The sequence below is a fragment of the Clarias gariepinus genome, chromosome 2, assembly GCF_024256425.1.
Source record: "Clarias gariepinus isolate MV-2021 ecotype Netherlands chromosome 2, CGAR_prim_01v2, whole genome shotgun sequence".
NCBI lineage: Eukaryota > Metazoa > Chordata > Actinopteri > Siluriformes > Clariidae > Clarias > Clarias gariepinus.
The window spans coordinates 33,706,708-33,731,733 of NC_071101.1; the positions used below are offsets into that span (position 1 = coordinate 33,706,708).

A 25,026-nucleotide genomic window follows, 5' to 3' on the forward strand; every position below is an offset into this window, starting at 1 on the left:
TTATAAAAAAAAAACATCTAATCATGCATGAACCAGCAAGAAACAGGCACTGATGATGGCAGATGATGACTCTTGATGCTGAATGCTGCGTTATTGGAACAGACTAAAGGGAAAATTAGGTTGCTGCCAAAGCTAAAGTACATAAACAAATAAATAGTAATAATAGTCTTAGATAGTATCTTTAGGCACTTTGCAGTCTGTCACAGTAAAACAGTTACTGTTGCTTTAACTTGATTTATTATTTATTATTATATAAATGGGGGGGCGGATGCTTGATTGTGTGTAGGACTATATAGAAAAATTTAACTAGAGTTTTTCCAGTATTTTAGGAATTATTGATTTCCTAGGATTTCATCTGAAGTTTACATAAAATGGTGGGATAAACCAAAATAATAATAAAAAACTTGCTATGTGGGCAAAAATGCTTTATTCTGCAGGGAAAGGGGGCTGACTATATATGCTTATACACACAATATACAAGCAAGATTACTTGCATCATTAGAAAAAAAAAATAAATCACACTTGCAGTGTAACTGTTTACTCTTAAATATACTGTACAAATCCAACTGCTGTTACTGTTATCTCAGATCGGTCCTATTTCCCAGCCACGGTTGAGAGCTGGTCTCGGATGCGTCCCAGTCCGTCTAGCATTGTGTCCAAAGTTTCTTTGCTTAGTTCCACAGTGACTGAGGACTCGCTTGTGCTGCTGCTCACGTTGCCACCTTCTTGGATCTGCACACAAACACCAATTATACATTTATTTTTCGTTATTTTTCCTTCACTTAGTGAAGTGTATCAGAGCTATGTGTACAAGTGTTATCATTCAGTTCGTCATACCTTCATGTGTAGAATACAGGTAGGCACAGCCATGCGGCTCACCAAGTCAGACGCCGTCTTCATGTCCACTCTCCAATCCAAATCGACAAGCCGTGGCAAAGAGACTGAAGCACAAACAGACGAGAAATTATGCTTAGATGGTGGTGTGGTTTGTTTTTGTCAACTACAATGTAATATTCTGTAGGAATCAAATGCTTGAGATTCAGAAAACAGACGTTTAGAAAAAACTTACTTTGATCGGACAAAGCCTCATTTCTCCATGCCAGACTAAAAAAAGGTATGAGGTTAAATAATCAATATATTAATTATGGCATATTAAAGAAAGCTTTATGGCTAATTAATAAACAAGAGCTTTATAGTCACCTTTGCTCCAATAGGATCTTAGTGATAAGGTTTTTAAGGTTGGAATGGAACGTTGCTGGAAAAACTGACTGGATTTGTTCTGGTGCTGTCAGATTGTAGAACACCACATGATGCGAGAGCAAATGAAAGGCTCTCAGCACCTGCGAAAAAAAACAGATTTGCATGAATAAGCTTTGCTACTGACATATAATGTTTAAATTACACAAATGAATCTCAGACCCCACCTGCACAGCCTCACTGCCTGACACAGACAGGGCTTGGGCAGTGCTGTCTACAAGTCTCTGGGACTTGTGTGCATGCGAGGGGAAACTGTCTGTGCATATTTTCCGCACGACATCTTTGGATGAAGCCTAAAAATAAAAAACAGACAGGAATAAAGCAAAATGTATTAGACAGGGAATATACAACCATACTGTCAAACGAGGAGAACTTCAGGGCTTTACACGCGTCAATTAATCCTTAATTAGAAATTTAACACAAATAAACCGTCATACAGATTTCCTGAAATGAAAGCAATTGTTCTACACTTACTTGACAGATAATCAGATGCTTCCCCGCATTACCCTGATCAACATTTTATATTAAACTTAAAAATATTTTAATTTGCATAACTGTTCCAAACAGTTGAGATTTGCCTCATAGTACAATTTACCAATATACAGAGCAGTGCAAAAAATGTATACACACTTCATGATAGCATCACAGATGGTGCGAATACCGTCATCCTTTGAGGAAACATAATACTACACGCTGCTGCTATAATTCAATTTAAGTTTTAAAAAGACAGCCAAGGTAACAGCTGTGGAAGTGTGTATACATTTTTTCTGTGTCCCTCTGTATTTTTGTTTAAATATTCATCACAAAGCATTAACACATTAACCTTGATTATCATTTAAATACCAGTAAACTGGTAACAGGATCATAGGCATCCAAGGCTTACTCACACTCATCAGCTGGTTGAGTCTGATACCAGAAAAGCCTATACAGCACAACTCACCAAATAAAAGTCAAAGCTGGCCGCAATAGAAAAGTGCCAGAACAGCGAGTGCACCACAGCCTGCCACGCATGTGACCCAGCAAGCGAAGAGCCGAAGGTTTGCAAACCAACCTCTAAACTCCCTAGATCCCATTCTGATTAAACTCCCATGGGAAATACTGGACAAACAAGTCTGATCCATGAAGGCAATTATTACATATCACAATTGCTCACTTTGCTGTTCATTCAAAAAATGTGTGCCTATTAAAAAAAAAGCTAAATGTAGTACAGGGAGAATGTCCAAACATACGGTCAGATTAAGAGGGAAAAAAGAAACTTCCAAGAATAACCTTAAGACTTTGCCAATGAATCCTTAATGAGCAGGTGACCTTCTGACACATACATAAAACAAGTAAAACCTAACCGAATGATATAATTGTATGAAGTAGAGGCTCTAGCCTATGGCAACAGAATAACAAAAAACAAATTGGAACTGACACTTCACTACACTTGCACTGGGAAATTTCTTTTAACCAGCTTCAAACATCAAGAGCTGTGATTGAAAAGTGCATTACTTTCTTGAGTATAAATAAGAAAATCTCCATTCTAAATAGTAAATCGTAAATAAATCGTCCACACAAATCACAAGTCTGGTGTGGTTTGAATAAAAGGATAAAAATAGAAACAGTTTTTCTGTTCATCATTCTTACAATTAGAGACATGACATGATTATGGGCCTAGCCTGGGAACCCTAAGAGAAAATCTACCCTGGATGCAAGGGCGGTCTATCAGGGTTCATCATTTACACACATGTACAGAGACACAGACAGAGGAAAAATAGAGACAGTGAGAGAGAAACAGATGGACAGAGAGACAGAGGCAGAGACAGGAAGAGAGAGAGAGAGAGAGAGAGAGAGAGAGAGAGGAGAAACAGACAGAGGGAGAAATATAGACAGACACACAGAAGGTCGATCTAACAAACCATGCATCATCATCATCATCATCATTATTATTATTGTTACTCGTTTGCAGTTGATCCCGCAGTATTAATGTGACTACTAATGTGCTCCTAACATCTGTCTGAGAGCGCACAGCACCTGTAGATGATTAAAAAGCCGTTGTTTTTGTTATAAACCCCGCAGTGTATGTGAAATACCTTTAAGAGGAGCTGTAGTGAACTGAAGTGCTCTTCTGCCAAAGGAGCCATCTTGGACTGACTAACGTGACTGTCACGTGACCGATAGCGGTTCCCTTCCACCGAGTCAGGAGTCGACTCCCATACTGATTCTGAACAAAGAGTCGATTCTAGACAAGGATTTTATTGAACGTTTAATTATTATTATTATTATTATATTTAAACCAGTCAGCTAATGGGGTGAGTGGGGGGTGGGACTTACTATGGTGTGTGAACAGAATAGTATAATGTGTGGCCAGGAGATACTATATTGCGGTCACAACTTCATAATGCGTGGAGATGAGATGAGTTAATTGGTGGCTACGAGATGCTATGTTATGGCCCCAACTTAATAACCCTATGGCATCTAGCCTTTAGTAAACTACAGGCAACTTTAAATTGATTTTATTTGTTACTGTTAGTATACGTACGACTGCCTTTATTTCCTCATTGACACATTGCATAACTCCAATACAACAATCATCCTGTAGTATTTGGGACATGAAAGATCTCAATACCACACACATACGCCATGCATTATACCAGCTTATTCCCACACCTTAGTAAGTCATGATCACAACATATTATTATTCCTAAACCATAGTAAGTCGTGGCCCCAAAATAATATCTTGTTCCCATGCCTTAGTAAATCACGGCCACTGATGTCCAGCCCCCAATGTCACCAGAGTGGCTCTCTAACTATTTGAGACCTATTAATTTATATATATATATCTCCCTCAGGTTTTTACTGTATGCTAAAATTATCACTTAAGCAATGAGTTTAAAGGGTTTCAATGTCCGATAACGCCTTAAGTAAACCATTTCCTGCATACGTTATACTACAGTAGACTGTCATGTGTATGATAAGAGACAATAAAAAAAATAGACACTAGGTGGCGCGCGTGCGTTTTTGTGTTCTCCTCACTACGACAGTAGAAGAAGACAAGCGGAGGCTTGACGTAGCGTCGCTCCGCCCTGCTGCTTCCTTTTTCACGGTGGCAGTCAGCGAGACACCATGAAGGCGTCTGGCACAGTACGTAATTTATAAGTTTTAAGCCATCGTTACTCACTATAGACGATTTTTTTGTGCATTATAATATCTCGTAAGATATACACAGAGTTGTTTCGGGTCGAGTATATGATGTAAAAGCGTTATAAAGTAATTAATTTAACGGGCCTGTTAGGGCGACAACATGGCGGCCGACAATGTGTTGCGAGCCATGTGGTGGTAGCCGCCGGTTTACTTTTATTAAAGCTTTTTCCAGCAATTATGTGACCGTTTACTGGAGAAATCTTATCTAGAAAATAAAATCTAAGCCAATGCGTGTAAATGGATTCATTTTACGGTTGGCATACACATGGGGAGGAGGAAGCGTAACTTAGCGATGTGACCTGGCTGATATTGTAGTTTTCCTATCAGCAGGTTGTTATGAGAAAAAAGATGTTTTTTTTCAGTTCTTTACATCAACACGCGTCAGTTCTTTGCATCAGTGATTGGAAGAGCATGATTAATTTGGCGTGATGATGAGGTGACCAGCAATCTTACATTTGTGTACTTGCGATTCGCATCTTTTAAGTTTGGTTCTACAGAACACATTCAGTGTCTGTCTATAGAGGACTTGATGCTAATGTAACTGTTTTTGTTAAGTTATTAGTTTTATATGGAACTCATTAGAACTTATATTTTCTTCTTCCAGCTTAGGGAGTACAAAGTTGTTGGGCGTCTGTTGCCCTCTGCCAAGAACCCAGCTCCTCCACTGTACCGCATGAGGATCTTCGCCCCCAACCATGTGGTGGCCAAGTCTCGCTTCTGGTACTTCGTCTCTCAGCTAAGGAAGATGAAGAAGGCTTCTGGAGAGACTGTGTACTGTGGCCTGGTAAGAACATGCACATCACTGCGTTCCCTTGATCACAGCTTAAGATGCAGTCTTGAAGAGTGAAAATATTGTCCAGTTCATTTTTAAGATTGTATGAAAATGCTTACAGCTTAAGAGATCAGCATGTAGAACAGGCAACAAGAACTTAAATGAGATCGTAATTAATGGTCAAGTCATCCCACAAAAATGTTTATGTAAATTATCAAAAAAAAATTAGGTGTAAAACCGTTTCAGTGTCAGCTGACCCGATACATGAAGTGTAAATAGATGACAAGACGAGTAGGAATTTGCTCACTGTATATATTTAGTGTTAAACTGATTGTAATGCATTATTGTCTAACTTTGCCTTGCTTTCTTCCTCCATAGGTTCATGAGAAATCCCCGCTGAAAGTGAAAAACTTTGGCATCTGGCTGCGCTATGACTCCCGCAGTGGCACCCACAACATGTACCGCGAGTACAGAGACCTCACCACCTCCGGAGCCGTTACCCAGTGCTGTGAGTACCTGCAGAAATTTACAGCACTCAGAAATGTTTACAAATTCATGATTAATAGAATAGCAGCACACAAACCCAAAGATCATTGTTTCTATATATATATGATGCTCTTGCTATGTGTGCGCAAAGAAACAGGACCTTGTCGCCTTTCATGAGTTCTTGTGTCATTGGAAGTGAATTCAAGGTTCAACATCAAACTAACATAATGTTCAAGTCATTTTGTTCCTGTTTGGAGATGTTATTCCTTCTGTATATTCTTTCACTGATTTTGTTTTTGTTGTGTTGTAGACCGTGATATGGGAGCTCGTCACCGTGCTCGCGCTCATGCCATTCAGATTATGAAAGTTCAGGTGATCGCAGCCAACAAATGTCGCAGAGCTGCCATTAAGCAGTTCCATGTAAGTGTCACTGCTCAGATTTCCTGCATTTTTAATTTTTTTATCTTTATAAAAAAACTAAGATTTCCGGATACTTTTGAGGCTGCATGTGCAGACTTGACTTGAGTGCAGCAGGTCTCTCACTGAACTGGTGCTGTTGCCAGTTCAGCTTTAATACTTGCAAGAAAAAAATGGCCAGGTACCTCTTCCAGATTAAGAATATGGTCTTAAAATCTGGCGGCTTTGTAAACTGGCGACATCCTGTTGATTGATTTGTTGGTAAATAAAGGGGGTCTGATCACTTTTTTTACACTGTTCATGTCTTTCCTTTGACAGGATTCCAAGATCAAGTTCCCTCTGCCCCACAGGGTTCTGCGTCGCCAGCACAAGCCCCGCTTCACCACCAGGAGGCCAAAAACATTCTTCTAAATTGTATGTTTGCAGTCCTGTTTATTGGGAAATTAAAAAAAGTCACAAAATTGGAACTGTTGTCTGGCGTATTTTTCGGACGGGGCAAGTGGCATGAAATGTATGAGTATTAAACGTTGATTTATTTAAAGCTTTAAATAGTTTTATATTCAGTTTATAAGGGATTTGGGTTTTAAAAGCAACAGGAATTAGCTTTAAGGTGTATAAACAGGCAGAGAGAACTTTCTGTATATTAAGCTTGGAATATTGTGTTGCTTAATATTACAAAAAGAAATTCACACTGAACTGGGACTAATGCTTAAAATGGACATACAATTTGTAATGTTTACACGTTATACAAGTGGTTTTCAAATATTGATTAATTGTCCAGATGGATATACAGGGCCACACTACAGCTGGAACATTAGCTGTATTGCTAGCAGAAGTCTTCTATGGACTAATTGGAATGTCATTAGCTAAATGGTTCTATAAATTATATAAATTTAGTATGTGCGATAATGCATAAAAAGCCATTTTAAACAGCTTCAACATTTTTACATTTCTCTATGGATTATGTATTCACAAAAATATTTTAAAGAACCAAATCACCTTTTAATCTCAAAAGATTTGAAATTGTGCTGTATAGAAATTAAATCTTTTAGCATTTTTGTTTATATCATTGAGGGTCAGAGGTTAACACGACTTAAAAAGTTAACACTTGACCGGTTTAGCCTTAGCAGTGTGTTAGCTTTGGTATTGACAGGAGAACAAACATAATGTCTTAGTTTTCTGTACAAATCTTAACATTCTCTCAATCAGCAAAGGTGAATTGATCAATGAGCATAAAATCTCCAGACAAAGTTTCTCCTAGTTGAAATCTATCCATTTTGTTTGTTAGGATGATGATCGGTTGCTTAAAAAAGAAGCCTGAATTATATTGCACCTTCTGTGCATGTATATGCTATTTCAGTGGAGTGGCACTTTAATTCAATAAAATTTAATTTGTATAGCACTTTAAACAATTGTCATTGTCGCAAAGCAGCTTTAAACAATCAAAAGGGTTATGGAAGTTTGTATTAAATGTGAATGTGTATAAATCAAAATTATCAGATTGTCCTGGATGAGCAAGATGAGATGGCAAATAGGACGAAACCTCGAGGGGAGCCTGACTCAACAGGGAACCAGTCCTCATTTGGGTGATAATGGATAGCAGGGATTGATCTGCAGTCGTACTGTGTGTTAGGTTATTTAATCTGAATTTAACTTTAATAGGCCTAAGAATTTGCTCTTCAGGAGAACTGGTAATTATATACATTACAAATTAAAAAATCATGAAGCTCAGAGAGAAGCCAACGGTCACAGCAAAAATAAATGAATAAAGTTGGACAATGCCGTTAATTAATTTAATGTAAACAAATTTGTCATCTTTTCCTGTCTGTCCTCTACTGATGTTTTTAACTATGTCTTGGTTCAATATATTTGAGTCCTGAAATATGCCTGTGAATCAGAGGAAAAGCTTCAATTGATACCCTGGGTCATTCAGTACATTCACATAATCAGCTGGCTTTATTTTATTGCCAGACACAGTGGGAAAATTATTTCATTCCCTGCAGATTTGCCCACTTACAAGGATAATTTTAAAAGGTTTATTTCTAAGGATAGAGACAGAACATCATTAAATGTTATAGATCGAGGTGCATTTCAGTTGATAAAATAAGTATTTGATCCCCTACCAACCAACAATAATTCCAGCTCCCACAGACTGGTTATGTGCTCATGGGGTACACAGATAATTGTAAGAAGGTGCTCCTAACAGCTAAATATGTGTATAAAAGCTACCTGTTGACATAATCTATATCATCCATTAAAACTTCACCACCATGGGCAGACCAAGGAGCAGTTAAAAGGACATCAAAGACAAGATTGTGAACCTGCACAAGGCTGGAATGGGATTCAAGACCATCAGCAAGAAGTTTGGTGAGATAGAGACAACTGTTGAAGTGATTTTTTGCAAATGGAAGAAATACTAAATAATCAATGGGCCCTTGGTCTGGAGCTCCATGCAGGATTTCACCTCATGGGTGAGAAAAATCAGGGATCACCCAAGAACTACATGGGAGGAACTTGTGGATTGAAATCTTTCAGCACTGCAAGTTTCCCTTCCTCAAAAGGGCACGTGTATAGGCTTGTTTTACAATGAATGGAGATTGGTAGAAAGTGCTGTAGTCAGATTGAACCAAAATTAAGCTTATTGGCATCAACTAGACTGGTGTTTGAAGGAAGAAAAATGCTGGCTATGACTCAAAGAACACTATCCCTACCAGTCCTACAGGTGGAAACATAATGCTCTGGTGCTGTTTCTTTGCAAAAAGGTACTGGCGACTGCCACATTGAGGGGCCATTGGAAGAGAACATGTATTGTAAAATTTTGAATAAGAACCAAGATGTGTCATGGATGGAACTCGAGCATGGCAATGACCCAAAACACAAAGGCAACAAAGGAGTGGCTTAAGGAAGAAGCACATTAAGGTCCTGGAGTGGCCTTACCAGTCTCCAGACCTTAATCCTTTAGAAAATGTATGGAGGAAGCTGAAACTTGAGTTGTCAAATGACAGGAAAGAAACCTGAAAAGATCTAGGAAGAATATTGAGGATTTGGAGAAGATTTGTAAGGAATAGTGGATCAAATTTCTCCTGATACAGTGGGGCAAGAAAGTATTTAATCAGCCACCAATTGTGCAAGTTCTCCCACTTAAAAAAATGAGAGAGGCCTGTAATTTTCATCATATCTCAACTATGAGAGACAAAATAAGAAAAAAATAAAATAAAATCCAGAAAATCACATTGTAGGATTTTTAAAGAGTCTATTTGCAAATTATCGTGGAAAATAAGTATTTGGTCAATAACAAAATTTCATCCTAATACTTTGTTATATACCCTTTGTTGGCAATGACAGAGGTCAAATGTTTTCTGTAAGTCTTCATGAGGTTTTCATACACTGTTGCTGGTATTTTGGCCCATTCCTTCATGCAGATCTCCTCTAGAGCAGTAATTGTTTTGGGACTATCGCTGGGCAACATGGACTTTCAACTCTGAAATCTGAGATCTGGAGACTTGCTAGCCACTCCTTTGCTGCCCGGGCAGTGTGTTTGGAATCATTGTCATGCTGAAAGACCCAGCCATGTTTCATCTTCAATGGGCCTGCTGATGGAAGGAGGTTTTTACTCAGAATCTCACTATACATGGCCCCATTCATTCTTTCCGTTACACGGATCGGTCGTCCTGGTCCCTTTGCAGAAAAACAGCACTAAAGCATGATGTTTCCACCCCCATGCTTCACAGAATGGTGTTCTTTGGATGCAACTTAGCATTCTTTCTCCTCCAAACACAAAGTTCTATTTTGGCTTCATCTGACCATATAACATTCTCCCAATCCTCTTCTGGATCATCCAAATGCTCTCTAGAAAACTTCAGACGGGCCTGGACATGCTTAAGCAGAAGGACACGTCTGGCATTGCAGGATTTGAGTCCCTGGCAGCACATTACTGATAGTAGCTTTTGTTACTTTGGTCCCAGCTCACTGCAGGTCATTCACTACTGTAGGTCCCCCGTGTCTTTCTGGGATTTTTGCTCACAGTTCTTGTGATCATTTGACCCCACAGGGTGAGATCCTGGGTGGAGCCCCAGATCGAGGGAGATTATCAGTGGTCTTGTATGTCTTTCTTACTCACGTTCTCACTCATCCTGTATTCAGGGTCGTGGGAAACTGGAGCCTATCCCAGGAGGCTTAGGGCACAAGGCAGGGTACACCCTGGACAGGGTCCCAATCCATCGCAGGGCACGCACACACACACTCACACTCATTTACACACTACGGGCAATTTGAGAATCAACCTAACCTACATGTCATTGGACTGTGGGAGGAAATCGGAGTCCTTGGCGGAAACCCACCAAGCAAGATAAAAATGACAGGCCTCTTTCATCTTTTTAGGTGGGAGAACTTGCACTGACTAAATACCTCTTTGCCCCACTGTGTGTTCAAACCTGATAATCAACTACAAGAAATATCTTGCAAATGAGAGTTTCACCACATAGGACTAAGTCTTTTTGCTTGTATAAAATACTTACATTTCCCATTAAAATGCTAATCAATTTATAACCTTTGCATCATGTGCTTTTTTTAGACCCTTCATTTCTTTGTAAGTGGACAAAATTACAAAATCTTCAGGGAGTTAAATAATTACTTTTCTTACTATAACAGTGCTGAGTCTAGACCTGACCATCTGAAGCAACCCCAGAACACTGCCTACATAGGCTCGTACAGTGGTCACTTCACATAATGGGTGCATCGATTCATGTGCTTCCCTCTGAAATATTGTGAACTTCTCGTTCCAAACTTATCAGACCACAAAAAGTTTTTCCATTGTTCAGAAGTCCAATCTTTATCCTTCTTACCAAATTGAAGCCTTTCCCTGATTAGTCCCATTCCCAAGTGGTTTTCTTATGGCCACAAAGCTGTTTAACCTCAATTCTGTGACTTCTCTTCACATTGTGCTCTCACTTTCATTATTAAACATAGCTATGGTTTTTATTGTAGCTATTTTTTTTACCACGTAATATGCACCTCTTAAGTGTTTAAGTGATTTAAATTCCATTAAATTTAATTTTATTTAAATAGTGCTTTTAAAGTTGTCATTGTCGCAAAGCACCTTTACACAATCAAAAGAAAATTATGCAAATGTGTATGAAATGTAAAAAAGGTGTATGAATCAAAATGATTAGATAGTCCCTGATGAGCAAGCCGAGGGTGATGATGGCAAGGAAAAACTCCCTGAGATGGCAATAGGTAGAAACCCTAAGAGGAACCAGACTCAACAGGGAACCCATCCTCATTTGGGTGATAACGGACAGCAGGAATTGACTTGCAGTCATACCGTGTGTTAGACAGCTGGAAGTTCGTGTTATGAAAGATAATATGGATTTCAGTTCATTACTGGAGGCTCAGGTAGAATGTAGAATGTAGGAAACCATTTCCCACACATTTTTATTTCCATTGATTATTCCATGATTTTTTTTTCTGACCATATTATCTTTCCAGATTTTGATGTGTTTGATGTGTTTGGGGGTTTATAACCAAGTTCCAGTAATTGCAAAAATCCTTAAATGGGCTTTGCTTGATGAAGCCCAATAATTAAAGCATCAATAAGTGTTGCTATAAGAAGTGATGCTTCATGGCTGTTCTGTGAAGACTTCATCCTGATGCCTACTATAGGCGGAGGCCTGACCGTCACTCCATCTGCTGCATTTTTAGCAGGGGTCCCAAGCCTGGAGAATGTAGAAGAGTATCTTGTGCAAGAGTAAGCAAAGAACAACGGAAAAGAAACCGAACAAGCCAATGCTGGAACTTTACTTCTGGCCATGTTTCTGCTCTGATGGGGCCCAATGGTGCTGGGGAGAAATGAACTACTGCCTTAATTAGACAACTAAAATCAGAAATGCATCCTTGCCATGTGGAACACATACAGGACGCCACATTGGCCAAAAAAAAGTTATTTTAAGACAACTACTGGAATGTAAAATGTTGATTGTGGCACTATAAGAACAAAGGGATTAGTGATAGGCCATACACCATCTCCTGATGAGACTGGTGTTGCTCTGGCGTTGGCTTATTTGTTGACAGCCAACAAGTGTTGACAAGAGTGTTCTCATGTTCTAGTCCATATCAAATCTCCCATGGGCTTCATGATCTTTCGCACAATTTAGACCAATATTCACATGCTCCAACCAAAAGCAGCTCAGACATGGAAAAGGATGAACAACATGTGTTGGACTGACTTTTATCATCAACTGACTATCTTATCCAGTGACTTCAACACCCATATTGGCACCGACTAAGCTGAAAAAGGGTGATGGGAATGTTTGGTCATGGAGTGATCAACGACAATGGCCTGTCATTTACCTCGAACAGTGATCTCATAATTGGAAATATTCTCTTCCATTACCCCCTGAAACATCAGCTCAGGTGGTGAAACCCATCTGGCAAAGATGTGGTCGTGATTGATTATTTCCTGGTGAACTCCCATATTAGATCATTGCTCCTTGACGTACATGTGATGAAGGGCTCAGACTGTGGTTCAAAACTGTGGTTCAAACTCTGGCAGTGACTCCCTGAACAAAACAACCAGCTCAACCAACACTGAAGCCAGACTGGGCACGAATACAGGGCCGGGTAATCCCGGTAATGTTTCAACTAGCCCTTGCAGCAAATTCTAACAGCAAGACAATGAGGACAAGAGAAGCAGACAGCAGAGACCAATGTGGAATGCAACATCCTCCTATGTCCTTCTATCTGCTGTTAACCCAGATCTGGATCTTGGGGAAATGCCTGATCTGGTGCATGAATAGAAACAACTGAAACCTCCCAATTTTGAGCGTTACTGTCAATCAGAACAAAGAAAGATGAAGACATACAGGGAGCCTCCTGGAACAACAGCAGTGACTCTCAAGGTACCATCATCCAGACAGGACTATTACACATATACATTACTCTAAAATGACTGAGAAGATGGAGCAAAGTGATCAGCAATAACATCAAGTAAGCGGAAGGCACCTATGCCAATTTCTCCACCAAATGCCCTCAGTGATGTTGGGAATACTTTCAAGGACTGCTCAATTATGTCCTGTACAAAGCCTCTCAGCACAGTCATGGTAACTCAAGCTATCAGAACTCCACCTCTTTAATAATGAATGGTAGGCTGCTGAAGTATAGGCAGCTATAACACCCCTGAAAATTTTTTAATCCCCTTGCATGGACTAAGTCACTACCAAAATAATCAAGGCAGAAGGAGAAGCCCTGTAGAATCGTCTCCATGTGCTCCTGCAATTGGTCTGGCAATTAGGACATGTTTCATACATGTGGAAGGAGAGCAATTATCACGTCATTTTTTTTTCATTTTCAAAAAAGGTGACAACAGTGACTGCAAGATGGAAATCTATAGCATCATTGGTCTGGCAGTAGCAGTGTCTCTCAAGTGGTGGCTGTGAAAGAAAACCAACATACTTATCAGGACCTACTTATCAAATGTGTCTGTTTTGGACACTAATTCGGCCACTTGTACTGTATGGGGTTAAAACATGGCCCATGCTTAAAACAGAACTAAACAAGCTCAAGGTGATAACTACAAGTTAATATGTGACATCTACTACAGATCCCCCTTTGTGATCAGATCTGAAACAAATATATCCGATTGTGCTGCGACAATCAGCTGACGATCGATAAGACAATTCAAACAATACGTTTACAGTGGTTTGAACATGTCTGACAAATTGGATATTCTAACTTTTATGGCACTAACAACAATGTACCCGAAAGCTACAAAAGTTTGTTACAATAGTATCAAAATGGTCTAGAATATTTTTGTATGCTGACACATTACTGTTTCCTTTACTGAAATAAGGAGACTCAAACCTGTTCCAGCATGATGATGGACCTAGGCACAAAGTGAACTCCAAGGTTTATGTCAGTGATGTCAATGCTCAGTTCATATACATTTGGCAGGTCATTATATCTTAATTAACTGGCAGCACGTATATTTTATTTGCACTGTATATATTAATTTTTTGCTCATTAATGACTGCGACATATGTTTAAATAAAACATGTTCCCTGTGTATAATAATTATTTGTATGTACTTTACCAACTTTAAAGTGAAATACATGTAACTATGCATCCATAATATATTTTTTGATGTAGAGTTTGTAATGGAGTGTAATGATAGTGTCAGTTATTTTAGAACACTACACACCGTAATTCTGCGACGTGTCCACAAACCTATAGGAAAAACCTCACCACAAGATGGCAGCACTTGCCTAAAATATACATTGTCCATCCTTCTGCCATGTAGTCGGTATGTGTTCCGCGCACTCACTCATCATTTATACCGCTTTATCCTGTATACAGGGTCACAGGGGACTGGAGCACTAGTGTGAGAACACTCTCATTTACACACTACAGGCAATTTGTGAAAGCCAATAAGCCTAATCCACATGTCTTTGGACTGCGGAGAAAACCGGAGTATGCGGAGGAAACCCACTAAGCATGGGGAAAACATGTTAACTCCATGCACACAGACCTGAGGCGGGAATCGAATTTAATAAAGGTAGAAAGAAACTAACAGCATGGAGAAACAGACAGATAAAAAAGGAATTTAGATTCTATAATAAACAACAATAATCAAGAGATTTGTATAATCACAGTGCAATGTCCTCACTCCTGCTAATATGTTCTGTAGATCACCATTAAAGCCACCAGTGGCATTAACAGAAACACCAGTGCATTTGCTTGTTCTTGCAAATTCTGATCACCCAATCAGAAGATTTTTGAACCTGGGGTTTACTGTACATACAGAAGAATCTCTATAGCTTTAAGTGAATGGTGTGAGAAACAACATCACCAACAACAACATCAACAACAAATATAAAGTGAAATAATGAAAGAAGTCAGGAACAAGCTTTGCGTTCAAATCAAACCAGAACTTTAGTTCGTACAGAATAACTGAACACAGTTATCAGAAAAACTACCTTTATTTCTGTAGATAATCCCCTGAGTCACGAATGCACCTATCCCAGAGTTTTACTAGTGCTTGGATACCAACAAGGTAAAGTTGTAAAGTTTTCTCAGTACACCAGACCCATGATCAGACTGCGTGCTTCATGTCTGAAACACTGGCCTCCCAGGAACTCCCTTAGTGACCCAAATATGTAGAAATCACTTGGAGGGAGGTCAAGACTATACGGGTGATATGGCAATAACTCTCAGATGATTTCCTATAATGTGCAAGCGGTGTTTGTAAATAATTGTGTGTACAGTTCCCACTGATAGGGCATTGGACTACGGTTCGGAAGATCCCAGGTTCAAACCCCACAACCACCAAGTTGCCACTGTTGGGCCCTTGAGCAAGGCCCTTAACCCTCAACTGCTCAGATGTGTAATGAGATAAGAGTGTAAGTTGCTCTGGATAAGATCGTCTGCCAAATGCCTAAATGTAAATGATAGAAGCATCTTTTCTACCAGTTGGGGACAAGTTATTCTGTAATTTTCAAGGGTCACGCGTTCCACATGTTTTTTTTAAACACATGCACAATTCAGATGTTTTACTGCATAATAAAAGTCTTTATTATGTCAGATTTTGAACCTTAAACTTAGTTTGGTTGTCTCTACCAACCAAAAGCCTCTAAGGTTCCATAAAAAAACAATAGGAAGCCATTACAATGTAATGGCTTCCTATTAGCCTCTTCAGAGAGCCAATGCACCCTTATTTTATTTAATTACATCTCAAGTGCCATTTCTTTTCTAGAAGTGCAAAGCCTCAGTAAAAGTGCCCTTGTTAGTCAGATCAGCACTTAGTAACTCAGGTTTGCAGAAAGCAAAGTGACACCTCATACAAATGCATTTTGGAAACATGTGCTTGGAATAGGGCGTTACTTTCACTGTGGCCAGGCAACAAAGACTTAAAGCTCAATTTAAATATGTTCAGAATGACTAAAACCACGTAAAAGAACAGATTTTTTCCATCACTTGTGGAAAAACTAGTAATGACACAGAAATGTATCTGAATATCCTGTTCCCACACCAGTCGCTTCCTTCTTAAAACATATTGTGGCAGCATATATTTCAGGGAAATGGTAATACATGCGTCAGAATCTTTTTTTTAAGAAATATAATTTGGCAAACTTACCTTTTCATAGATGGTGACATAAGTTATGTTAGCATGTTAATTATTCTGTACTATATTGCACTGGTTGAGAGTTTGGTTTAAGGTGTGAGGGAATGATTCTTGCTGACCAGCGTCTGGTCAGTGTGGGTGGCAGGTGTTTTTTGTGGGCACCAATGGATTGCAGCATGATGCAGCCAGTGTGTGTGTGCCTGAATCCCCTGTGGTCTGCACTTTCCAGGAACCTTGTGCCGGGTACCTGAGCCTCAGGCCACAAACTCCACAGCATATAAAGGCTCTTAGTTTAGATGCCTGGCTGGCAGGTACAGTGGTGTGTGGCGGTTGTGTTTGATTTGGTGTGTACGTGTGTTTATGAGTGATGGTTGAGGTTAGGAGGGGGTAATTAGGTCACGCGCTGGAAATGGTTTAAATTTCAGCTACCAGAAAGAACAGAAAGGGTCAGGTATTTGTGCTAAGTATAGAAAATTGTCCCTGACATTCAAAAGAAAAAATAAACACCAAAAGCAATGTTAAATAATCATAATTTTGTATTTCCTTTTTATAATTGATTTGTTTAGAAGACACGTTTTTTCCAAAGAAACTAGCAAGTGAGACATGATACAGTGGAATCTAAGTGTGCTCATGGGGAGAAAAGTGTTTCTTAAAGTTTTTCAGATTAATGATTGTTGGGAAGTGATTTATACACTGCAGTGTATCGATTTGTATATACCAGAGATGATTACGATATACAGTACATTATAAACACTGCCTGGCGAAACAAATGTTGCACATTCAAAGATTTCCTTTAATCACATCTAGCTTAGATTATATCACACAATATGGTGTCTGGTTCATGTGTACAAATGATTTCTCCCAGAACCACTCTTTCACAATTTGAGGGCTGGAATATCCCGTGCCATTAGGGAAGAAAAACTCCATAGATGTGATAACCTGGTCATTTAGTACATTCAGTACTTAATTTGAATAACTGAAGCAACCCCAGATCATAACACTGCCTCCAGAGACTTGTATAATGGGCACTAGTCATGATGTGTAATTGCTTGATGATGTTTGTAACTTCAAGGACTGCGAGCATTCACTGGAACCAAAGCTAGATGGGTCTTCTTATGTTGTGCATGTTCCAATAATTTTAAAGCTTTGCCCCTTTATCATGTACTTATCCAATGTATCGAGATATATATATCCCATGTATATTCCAGAGACCCACAAAGAACTATACCATCTTGCAAAAGTCTTAATCACTGCCTCACGTTATGTGGAATTATTGATCCTCAATTAACCTGCTCTATCCTAGATGTATATTCCTCTGCCAACGGATTAACCACCTGTTCTGCAATTTTCATGGTCCTGTACTGCTGTAGACTTTAGCTCTAAACTGCCTTGATCTTAAGGCAAAACAGATTTCTTATTGGTGATGAAGTACTCCTCCTGCTCAATCCCCACTCCAGCCTTTCTTTAGCACATTTTCAAATCTTATGGTATTACAGAAGCCTGTGGCAAATTCAGATTCACAAGTGTTATGGCAATTATGAATTGAAGAAACTAGCTTGATGTCTGTGTATCATTCTCAAGCTAATGGACAATTTATAAGAGCCAAGAACTGTTTTGATTCATTCACAAGTTCTTCAGTGGCACCTCCAATGATCCTCCATTTGTTTTTCTCCTAACCAACTAACAACTTTCCCCTTTTTACTGGGGTGTCAAACTGGAGACTTTCTTTCTTACACCACACCTATTGATAAACAGGTGACTGATTGGTAAATCATTCAGTAGGAAAATGATTGCCCTACTACATTAACTTTTTGGAATCATTCAACAAATCAATAAATTAATCTAAACACTAAGCATGCCTATAAGCATATATGTTTCTCTTCCTACTGTAAGCCTGTCATTTCTGGCCTGCTAGTTGATACCATCAAATCAACCCCTAAGTACCATTAGACATTAAAGGCACAAAAACATTCTATGCCCACAGTGTTTGACTCTAATCATAAATAAGGTCAACTCCAAGATCCCATTGACAGAGAGTTCCTGCAAAAATCTTCATTGGTATTTAGTCCTCCAGCTCACAAAATGGCATTAAATGGCATTTGGTGGGGCAGCAGTTTACTGTGACACCCTAAGTAATGACTTTTGCCTGTTTGCAATCACACTACTCTCTTTAATGGACAGGCTTTTGGGAATACTTAATATTTCATAAAACTTCCATTTACAAATGCTTTGCCACTGGGATAAATAAAACTGGGACTGAATTATGTGCACATTTCACTGGAATTAATTTATAGATTCTTTGGATATATTATTCTTATGTCTTATTATTTATGGAGTACGAAGAGTAAATAGTGCTTTACATATTTACAAATTAACAATACAAATGAAAAGAATTGGAGTAGTGTATGAGATCATGTGCTAAGTTTCAATATAATTTACTTGCAGCAATATTGTTCAGATATCTGTAATAGGCCTGAACAGAAAACGGGTTCAAGGGTGTTAAGAGAATATAAAAATGCCCTGTAACCGACCCAGACACTGCTTATAGTGTTTAACAGTTCCATATATATTAAAAGGCTTTATTCGACACGAAAAATGCATTGGTCAGCGGAACATGTAGAGGCCAAATGCAAACAAAACTATCAGTAGCATGACAGAGATTAGTGTCTTTTCCACACTGTACCTGAGCAAGATCCTGCGTAGCCAGCAGCTTTCGGTCTGTGGCAAACATTCTGATTGATTCGATTTTAACTCGCCCAGTTTTGTAAAATGTGCAGTAAAACAAAACAAAAAAAATAACACAGACCTAGGTCTTGGACTGTGAGGTAGTATTTATATTACATACAGTCTTTTTGCCTTATTTCAATCTTTTAGACCTTTTCCTTAAAACCACCCATGAGTTACTGCCCTAGGGCTAATATCTCATGCCAATCCAAGAGAGAGACAGGAAAAAAAAAACAAGAAGAAGTATTGTACATGTATTTGGTAAGGAAGAGCTGTAAAGCTGTTTTATTTGCAGTCATTTCAATTTAAACTCATTGCCCTCCTATTATTATTATTTTGTTATTCAGTTATATTTCTTTAATTCAGCAACTACCATAAATTATGTAATAAGAATTTCATTTAAGACCAGACAACAGCTCCTGGAAAGTTAAGGCATTTAAACGGGGAAAGGCACTTACTCACTTACTCACTCATCGTCTATACTGCTTTATCTTGTGCCCCAGGAGACTTAGGGCTGGAGGTGGGGTACTCCCAGGATGGCATGCCAATCTATCATAGGGCACACATACACACACTCTTATACACATTCATACATTACGAGCAATTTGGGAACGCCAATTAGCCTAATCTGTGGACAGTGGGAGAAAACTCCTTATGCGCAGACCCAAGCTGGGAATCGACCCAGGAGGTGCATGGTGACAGTGCTGACCACTAAACCACCATGAACCCAGTGAAAGGTACATGCTTTCATAATGATTTGTGCAACTTAACAACCTGTTACAGAGCACAGAATGAAAAGTGCACAGTAATAAGAGGGCAAGAGATAGTGGAATAAACAAATAAATGAATATCAAAGATTTTAATTTATAATTAATAATACAGCTTAAATGAGGACTTATTTTATCAGGCAATTTTAGTATCTCAAATGTACAGTATTGTACACCTTTAAATTAACTTATAATGCCAATTATAACAAATCTATGAGGACAAAATAGTTAATGCCCCTTTCAATCAATCCCCATTTTTGCAACAGTTTCTATTTTTAATACTTTTTAAATGTTTCAGCTTCAGCATAAACACACAACGCACCTCAGCACCAACACTGTGTGGTGATGGTGTGCCCATTATCAATAATGGTCATGAGTCCTTAAATTGTATCAGTTTGTGCCAGCAAGCAGCCCTTTACAGTTTTCTGAGAAAAATCCCCCCGTACATTCTCAAATAAAGCAGCCATTATCAAGAGCCCAGCTCTTGGCCTATGGTGTGGTGAGAGAGTTGAATACAGTAGTTTCAGTATGTTCATTGAGCTTAACTTGACCCTTGTGTTTGTTCCAAAAATTCAGCAGCCTTTCCACAAATGGATTTTTGATCCATTAAGTAAAAAAGAAGAGAAAGAAGGTCCAGCCTTTCAGGTTGACAGCAGGGGAATTCTGACATGTGTTGCCAAAACCGACCACAGGATGAACAGAGGGAAAGTCAGTCTCTCCGGATCCTCGCGCCAGAGTGGCGCTAAAATATATCTGCCTCCTGATTTCCACAGACAAGGAGGAGGAAAAGAAAGAGCAAAAGAGCACACTGTAGTTTATTTTAATGTCCTAGATGTTGAAAGTGCACTGCAAGCATTTTCTAACTGCTTCCTGGAAGTGAAAAAGTGTGTTGTAAACATAAAACTGTCAAATGACAAAGCCTATTATGGAGTCAGTAACAAAATTCTATTGCATTGGGATTTGAGTTAACACTTCAAAAGTCAATTCTTTGGCCCCGTTCGAACTGGGAATGTTACCATAAAAAAAACCTTAAAATTAAATTCAGTGGTTGTCAGATTTTTGTAAAGCATCAAGACTTCTACATCTAGAAACAAGTCCAAAAAAAAAGAAATTGGCATGTGTTCATTGTTATATCATCTATTTGTACATTTGCCTTTATTGTTACATCATTTTAGATATTCTACATTTTACATCTCTGAGAATGTAAAAAATGCAAAATGATGTAACATTTATATTTACATGTAGGCATTTGGCAGACGCTCTTACCGAGTGCAACTTACTAAAGTTGCTTTAAGGGTTGCATGATTGGATAGATCCTTACACTGGGTTACTAGTTTACTAACTAATTACCATCAGTTAAACACTGTTGGGATTTTTTTTGTTTTGTTTGGGGGGTCTCTGGGATTACTGAAGAAACAGATACATCTTATGTAACAATAATGCAAGAGATGCAAACAACCAAGCAATGACAAAAGCATCTAAGAGGAGTTTGCATGTATTGTATACCTTGGGTAAACAAAACTTTTTCTTAGCAAAAATATGGTTTCTGCCATTATAATCCAGCATCTTATAAAATAATCCTCATTTAAGCATGTCCTAATGGTTTGCATTTTTCATATTTATGTATTAATATTGCTTTCAAAATAAGAGATAAAACTTTTGCAATTTTTTTTTTAAAACAAATGAAAGTCTGAGATGTTGTTACATTAAACATGATGCTGAACAAGGCAATATTGTTAGAATAATATTAGAGAGAATGTTTCTCACAAACGTTCCCAGTGTGTCAGAGGTTTACATTCACTTATGTTACACTTAGTTAGTATTTGGTAGCATTGCCTTTAAATTGTTTAACTTGGGTCAAATGTTTTGCGTAGCCTTTCACAAGCCTCTTACAATAAATTGCTGCAAGTTTAGCCCATTCCTCCTGACAGAACTAGTGTAACTGGATCCGGTTTGTAGGCCTCCTTGCTCGAACACCCTTTTTCAGTTCTGCTTACATATTTTCTGTTGGATTGAAGTTATGCCCACTCCAATATTTCAACTTCATTGTTATTATTAAGCCATGTTGCCACAACTTTGGAAGTACACTTGGAATCACTGTCCATTTGAAAGACTCATTTGTGACTAAGCTATCTGGTTGATGTCTTGATATGTTGCTCCAATATATCAACATAAACTCTCTTCTTCATGATGCCATCTATTTTAACAAATTGCACCAATCCCTCCTGGAGCAAAGCACCCCCACAATGTGATGCTGCCACCTCATGCTTCATGGGTGGCACGGTGTTCTTCAGCTTGCAAGCTTTCACTTCCAGACATCGGTGGTCATTATGGCCAAATAGTTAAATTTTTTATCTGACCAGAGGACATTTCTCTCCATGTACAGCTGCAGTCTTTTTTGGGGCAGTTTTAAAGCAAAGGCTTCTTCCTTGTTGAGCAGCCTTTCATGTTTCATTGTCTTGAATTACTGTAGATAAAAATCATTTTGTACCTGTTTCCCCCAGTGCTTTCACAAGGTCCTTTGCTGTTGATCTGTGATTGATTTTTACTTTTCATAATAAAGTATAAAATATCTCCTTTCCGAATGGTATGATATGCTCAATGGTTAACGCAATGAACTACTGATTGGAAGGTCCCAAGTTCAAACCCCAGCACCACCATATTGCCACTGTTGGGCCCTTGAGCAAGGCCCTTAACCCTAAACTTCTCAGATGTAAAAAAAAAAATAGATAAAAATGTAAGTCACTCTGGTCATACTTAAATCTAATGGTATAATATACTCAGATCAGTGGCGGATTTAGCAATTTGGGGGTTCAAGGCGAACATGGATATGGGGCCCTCTGCATTTAGTACTTTTTTAAAAGTCCTACCTTAAACTTTCATTCACTCGTCATCCAGCTGTCTTATCCCGCTGTCTAGAACAGCCCTGTAGAAAGAAAACAACAACAAAACAACAACAGGTTAACTAATGCACAAACTCTTCTTCGTCTGTCGGCTGTTCCCTTTCAGGGGTCACCACAGTGAATCATCTGCCTCCATCCAACCCTATCCTCTGCTTCCTCTTCTTTCACGTCAACTAACTTCATGTCTTCTCTCACTGCATCCATAAATCTCCTCTTTGGTCTTCCTCTAGACCTCCTGCCTGGCAGTTCAAACCTCAGCATCCTTCTACCGATATATTCACCATCTCTCCTCTGAACATGTCCAAACCACCTCAATCTGGCCTCTCTGACTTTATCTCCAAAACATCTAACATGGGTTGTCCCTCTGATGAACTCATTCTTGATCCTATTTATCCTTGTCACTCCCAAGGAGAACCTCAACATCTTTAGCTCTTCTACCTCCAACTCTGCCTCCTGTCTTTTCTTCAGCGCCACTGTCTCTAAGCCGTAGAGCATTGCTGGTCTCACCACTGTCCTGTACACCTTTCCTTTCATTCTCGCTGATACTCTTTTATCGCACAACACACCTGACACTTTTCTTCACCCAGTCCAACCTGCTTGTACCCGCCTTTTCACCTCCTTTCCACACTCTCCGTTGCTCTGGACCGTTGACCCTACAGTAAGTACTTAAAGTCCTGCACCTTCTTTACCTCTGCTCCCTGTATCCTCACCGTTCCTCTTGGGTTCCTCTCACTCACACACATGTATTCCGTTTTACTGCGGCTAACCTTCATTCTTCTGCTTTCCAGAGCATACCTTCACCTCTTCAAATTTTCTTCCACCTATTCCCTGCTCTCGCTACAAAGCACAATGTCATCTGCAAACATCATAGTCTACGGAGACTCCTGTCTAACCTTATCTGTCATCCTGTCCATCACCAGAGCAAACAAAAAGGGGCTTAGAGCCGATCCTTGATGCAGACCCACCTCCACCTTGAACTCTTCTGTCACACCTACAGCATATCTCACCACTGTCTTATAGCTCTCATACATGTCCTGCACCACTCTAACATACTTCTCTGCCACTCCAGATTTCTCATACAACACCACAGCTCCTCTCTCGGCACCCTGTTGTACGCCTTCTCTAAATCTACAAAAACACAATTACATATCTGATACAGATATCTTTTGTATTTCAACATAATCAGCAGATTAATAGTTGACAATTGGCCTCTGTCTTCTATGCTGTTTCACTAAAGTAAGAAAACCCATGACAGGTCAATGGAGTGACACAAATAATACCAAAAAATACTTACTAAATTGTTTACCTCTTATCTTTATCCTTGCCTTCCCGTCTTTGTCTTACTCTTTTTCACTCTGTTTTTCTGTCTTATTCTTCTGCTTTTAATTTTATGTATTTCTCCTGCTACTTGACTGCTTTCTTTTTCTCCTTCCAATCCTTTTAATGCATTTTACTGTTTCTCTTCATTACTCTATTTACTTTCCTCTTTTTTTGTATTTTGTCTTTGCATCTCTCTCCTTATCCTTTATTGATTTTATTAGATTTGGAGGTCTCACTCTTTTTTTCTTCTTTTTGCTTTCTCTTCCTCAAATGTTATTTTCATGTCTTTCCTTATCTTCTCCCTTTTTTGTATTTCTCTAGCTTTTATTCTTTCTCCCGTTTTTTTTTTATATTTACTTTTTAAAATGGCTTAGTCTTCATTTATTAAATGAGATTTAGTGGGTGGGAAACCATATGAATATTAAGGGGGGTTGAATTAAGAATAATATGAAAATAATGTTAATTAAAAATATTTTTAAATAGTTAGTCTTATTGTGTGCATGGCTGAGGGAAATAGTATTGGCCAAAACATGAAAATGCTTCAATGCAACTTACGTAGTGTTGTGGCATTTAGCATAGTGCTATTTCAGCAAGTGGCATCTTTGTTTGTTTAAAGTACAGTAAGGAGGGTTTTCACTGTTCACTTTTTTCTTCTCCTCATATACATTCATACATTCACACATAAAAGTTATTCCACAACTCAAAGGGCTCAGTGGCAGTAAAATAGTGGTTGTAAGTTAATTAGCGTGGCATGGGCAGCTAGCTGGTTCAGTCCAAAGAATGTTGGATTCAAAATCCTAAAATATTGGCGTGAGAAATCTGCCCACACCTCAGCGTGCACAGTTAATCCTATCAGCATGCGTGAAAGTGTGTGTTTGCCCAGGGAATTGGGGCAAATTATTCAATTTGTCCGTTTTGAGAATGATGTTTGGATAGCTAATTTGTGGAGGACATTTCCTGTGGAGAAGAGAAAGAGAGAGAGAGAGAGAGAGAGAGAGAGAGAGAGAAAGAGAGAGAGAGAGAGAGAGACATAACCTTGTTTTTAAATTCTAATTTAAGGAGCAGAAACAGACGAGCTAA

At 38.8% G+C, this 25,026-nt stretch overlaps 2 protein-coding genes and 1 non-coding gene across 3 annotated transcripts; 2 read left to right on the forward strand and 1 right to left on the reverse strand.

Moving 5' to 3' along the window:
• Positions 1–403: 403 nt before the first annotated feature.
• On the reverse strand, positions 404–3,407 carry commd9 (COMM domain containing 9). The gene is made up of 6 exons (XM_053479334.1): positions 3,333–3,407; positions 1,425–1,550; positions 1,201–1,340; positions 1,070–1,104; positions 838–941; positions 404–732 (listed from the first exon to the last, which is right to left on the reverse strand). Exons 1-6 carry the CDS (start codon positions 3,381–3,383, stop codon positions 595–597), a joined length of 594 nt encoding a protein of 197 aa, XP_053335309.1. The 5' UTR covers positions 3,384–3,407; the 3' UTR covers positions 404–594.
• Positions 3,408–4,252: 845 nt separating this feature from the next.
• Positions 4,253–6,585, forward strand: rpl18a (ribosomal protein L18a). Its single transcript, XM_053514683.1, has 5 exons — positions 4,253–4,383; positions 5,048–5,227; positions 5,594–5,723; positions 6,012–6,121; positions 6,437–6,585. Exons 1-5 carry the CDS (start codon positions 4,366–4,368, stop codon positions 6,527–6,529), a joined length of 531 nt encoding a protein of 176 aa, XP_053370658.1. The 5' UTR covers positions 4,253–4,365; the 3' UTR covers positions 6,530–6,585.
• On the forward strand, positions 5,786–5,918 carry LOC128518203 (small nucleolar RNA SNORA68). Its single transcript, XR_008357661.1, has one exon. It is a non-coding gene; the product is annotated as a small nucleolar RNA SNORA68 (small nucleolar RNA).
• Positions 6,586–25,026: the final 18,441 nt, after the last annotated feature.

Bases quoted from the DNA above. Each gene is read 5' to 3' on its own strand.
- commd9 (XM_053479334.1), bottom strand. From the start codon at position 3,383: ATGGCTCCTTTGGCAGAAGAGCACTTCAGTTCACTACAGCTCCTCTTA. The intron at 1,551-3,332 runs GTATTTCACATA...TTTTATTTTTAG, and splicing joins CACTACAGCTCCTCTTAAAG to GCTTCATCCAAAGATGTCGT. The intron at 1,341-1,424 runs GTGGGGTCTGAG...TTTTTTTCGCAG, and splicing joins CAGGCAGTGAGGCTGTGCAG to GTGCTGAGAGCCTTTCATTT.
- rpl18a (XM_053514683.1), top strand. The intron at 5,228-5,593 runs GTAAGAACATGC...CTTCCTCCATAG, and splicing joins AGACTGTGTACTGTGGCCTG to GTTCATGAGAAATCCCCGCT. The intron at 5,724-6,011 runs GTGAGTACCTGC...GTTGTGTTGTAG, and splicing joins CGGAGCCGTTACCCAGTGCT to ACCGTGATATGGGAGCTCGT.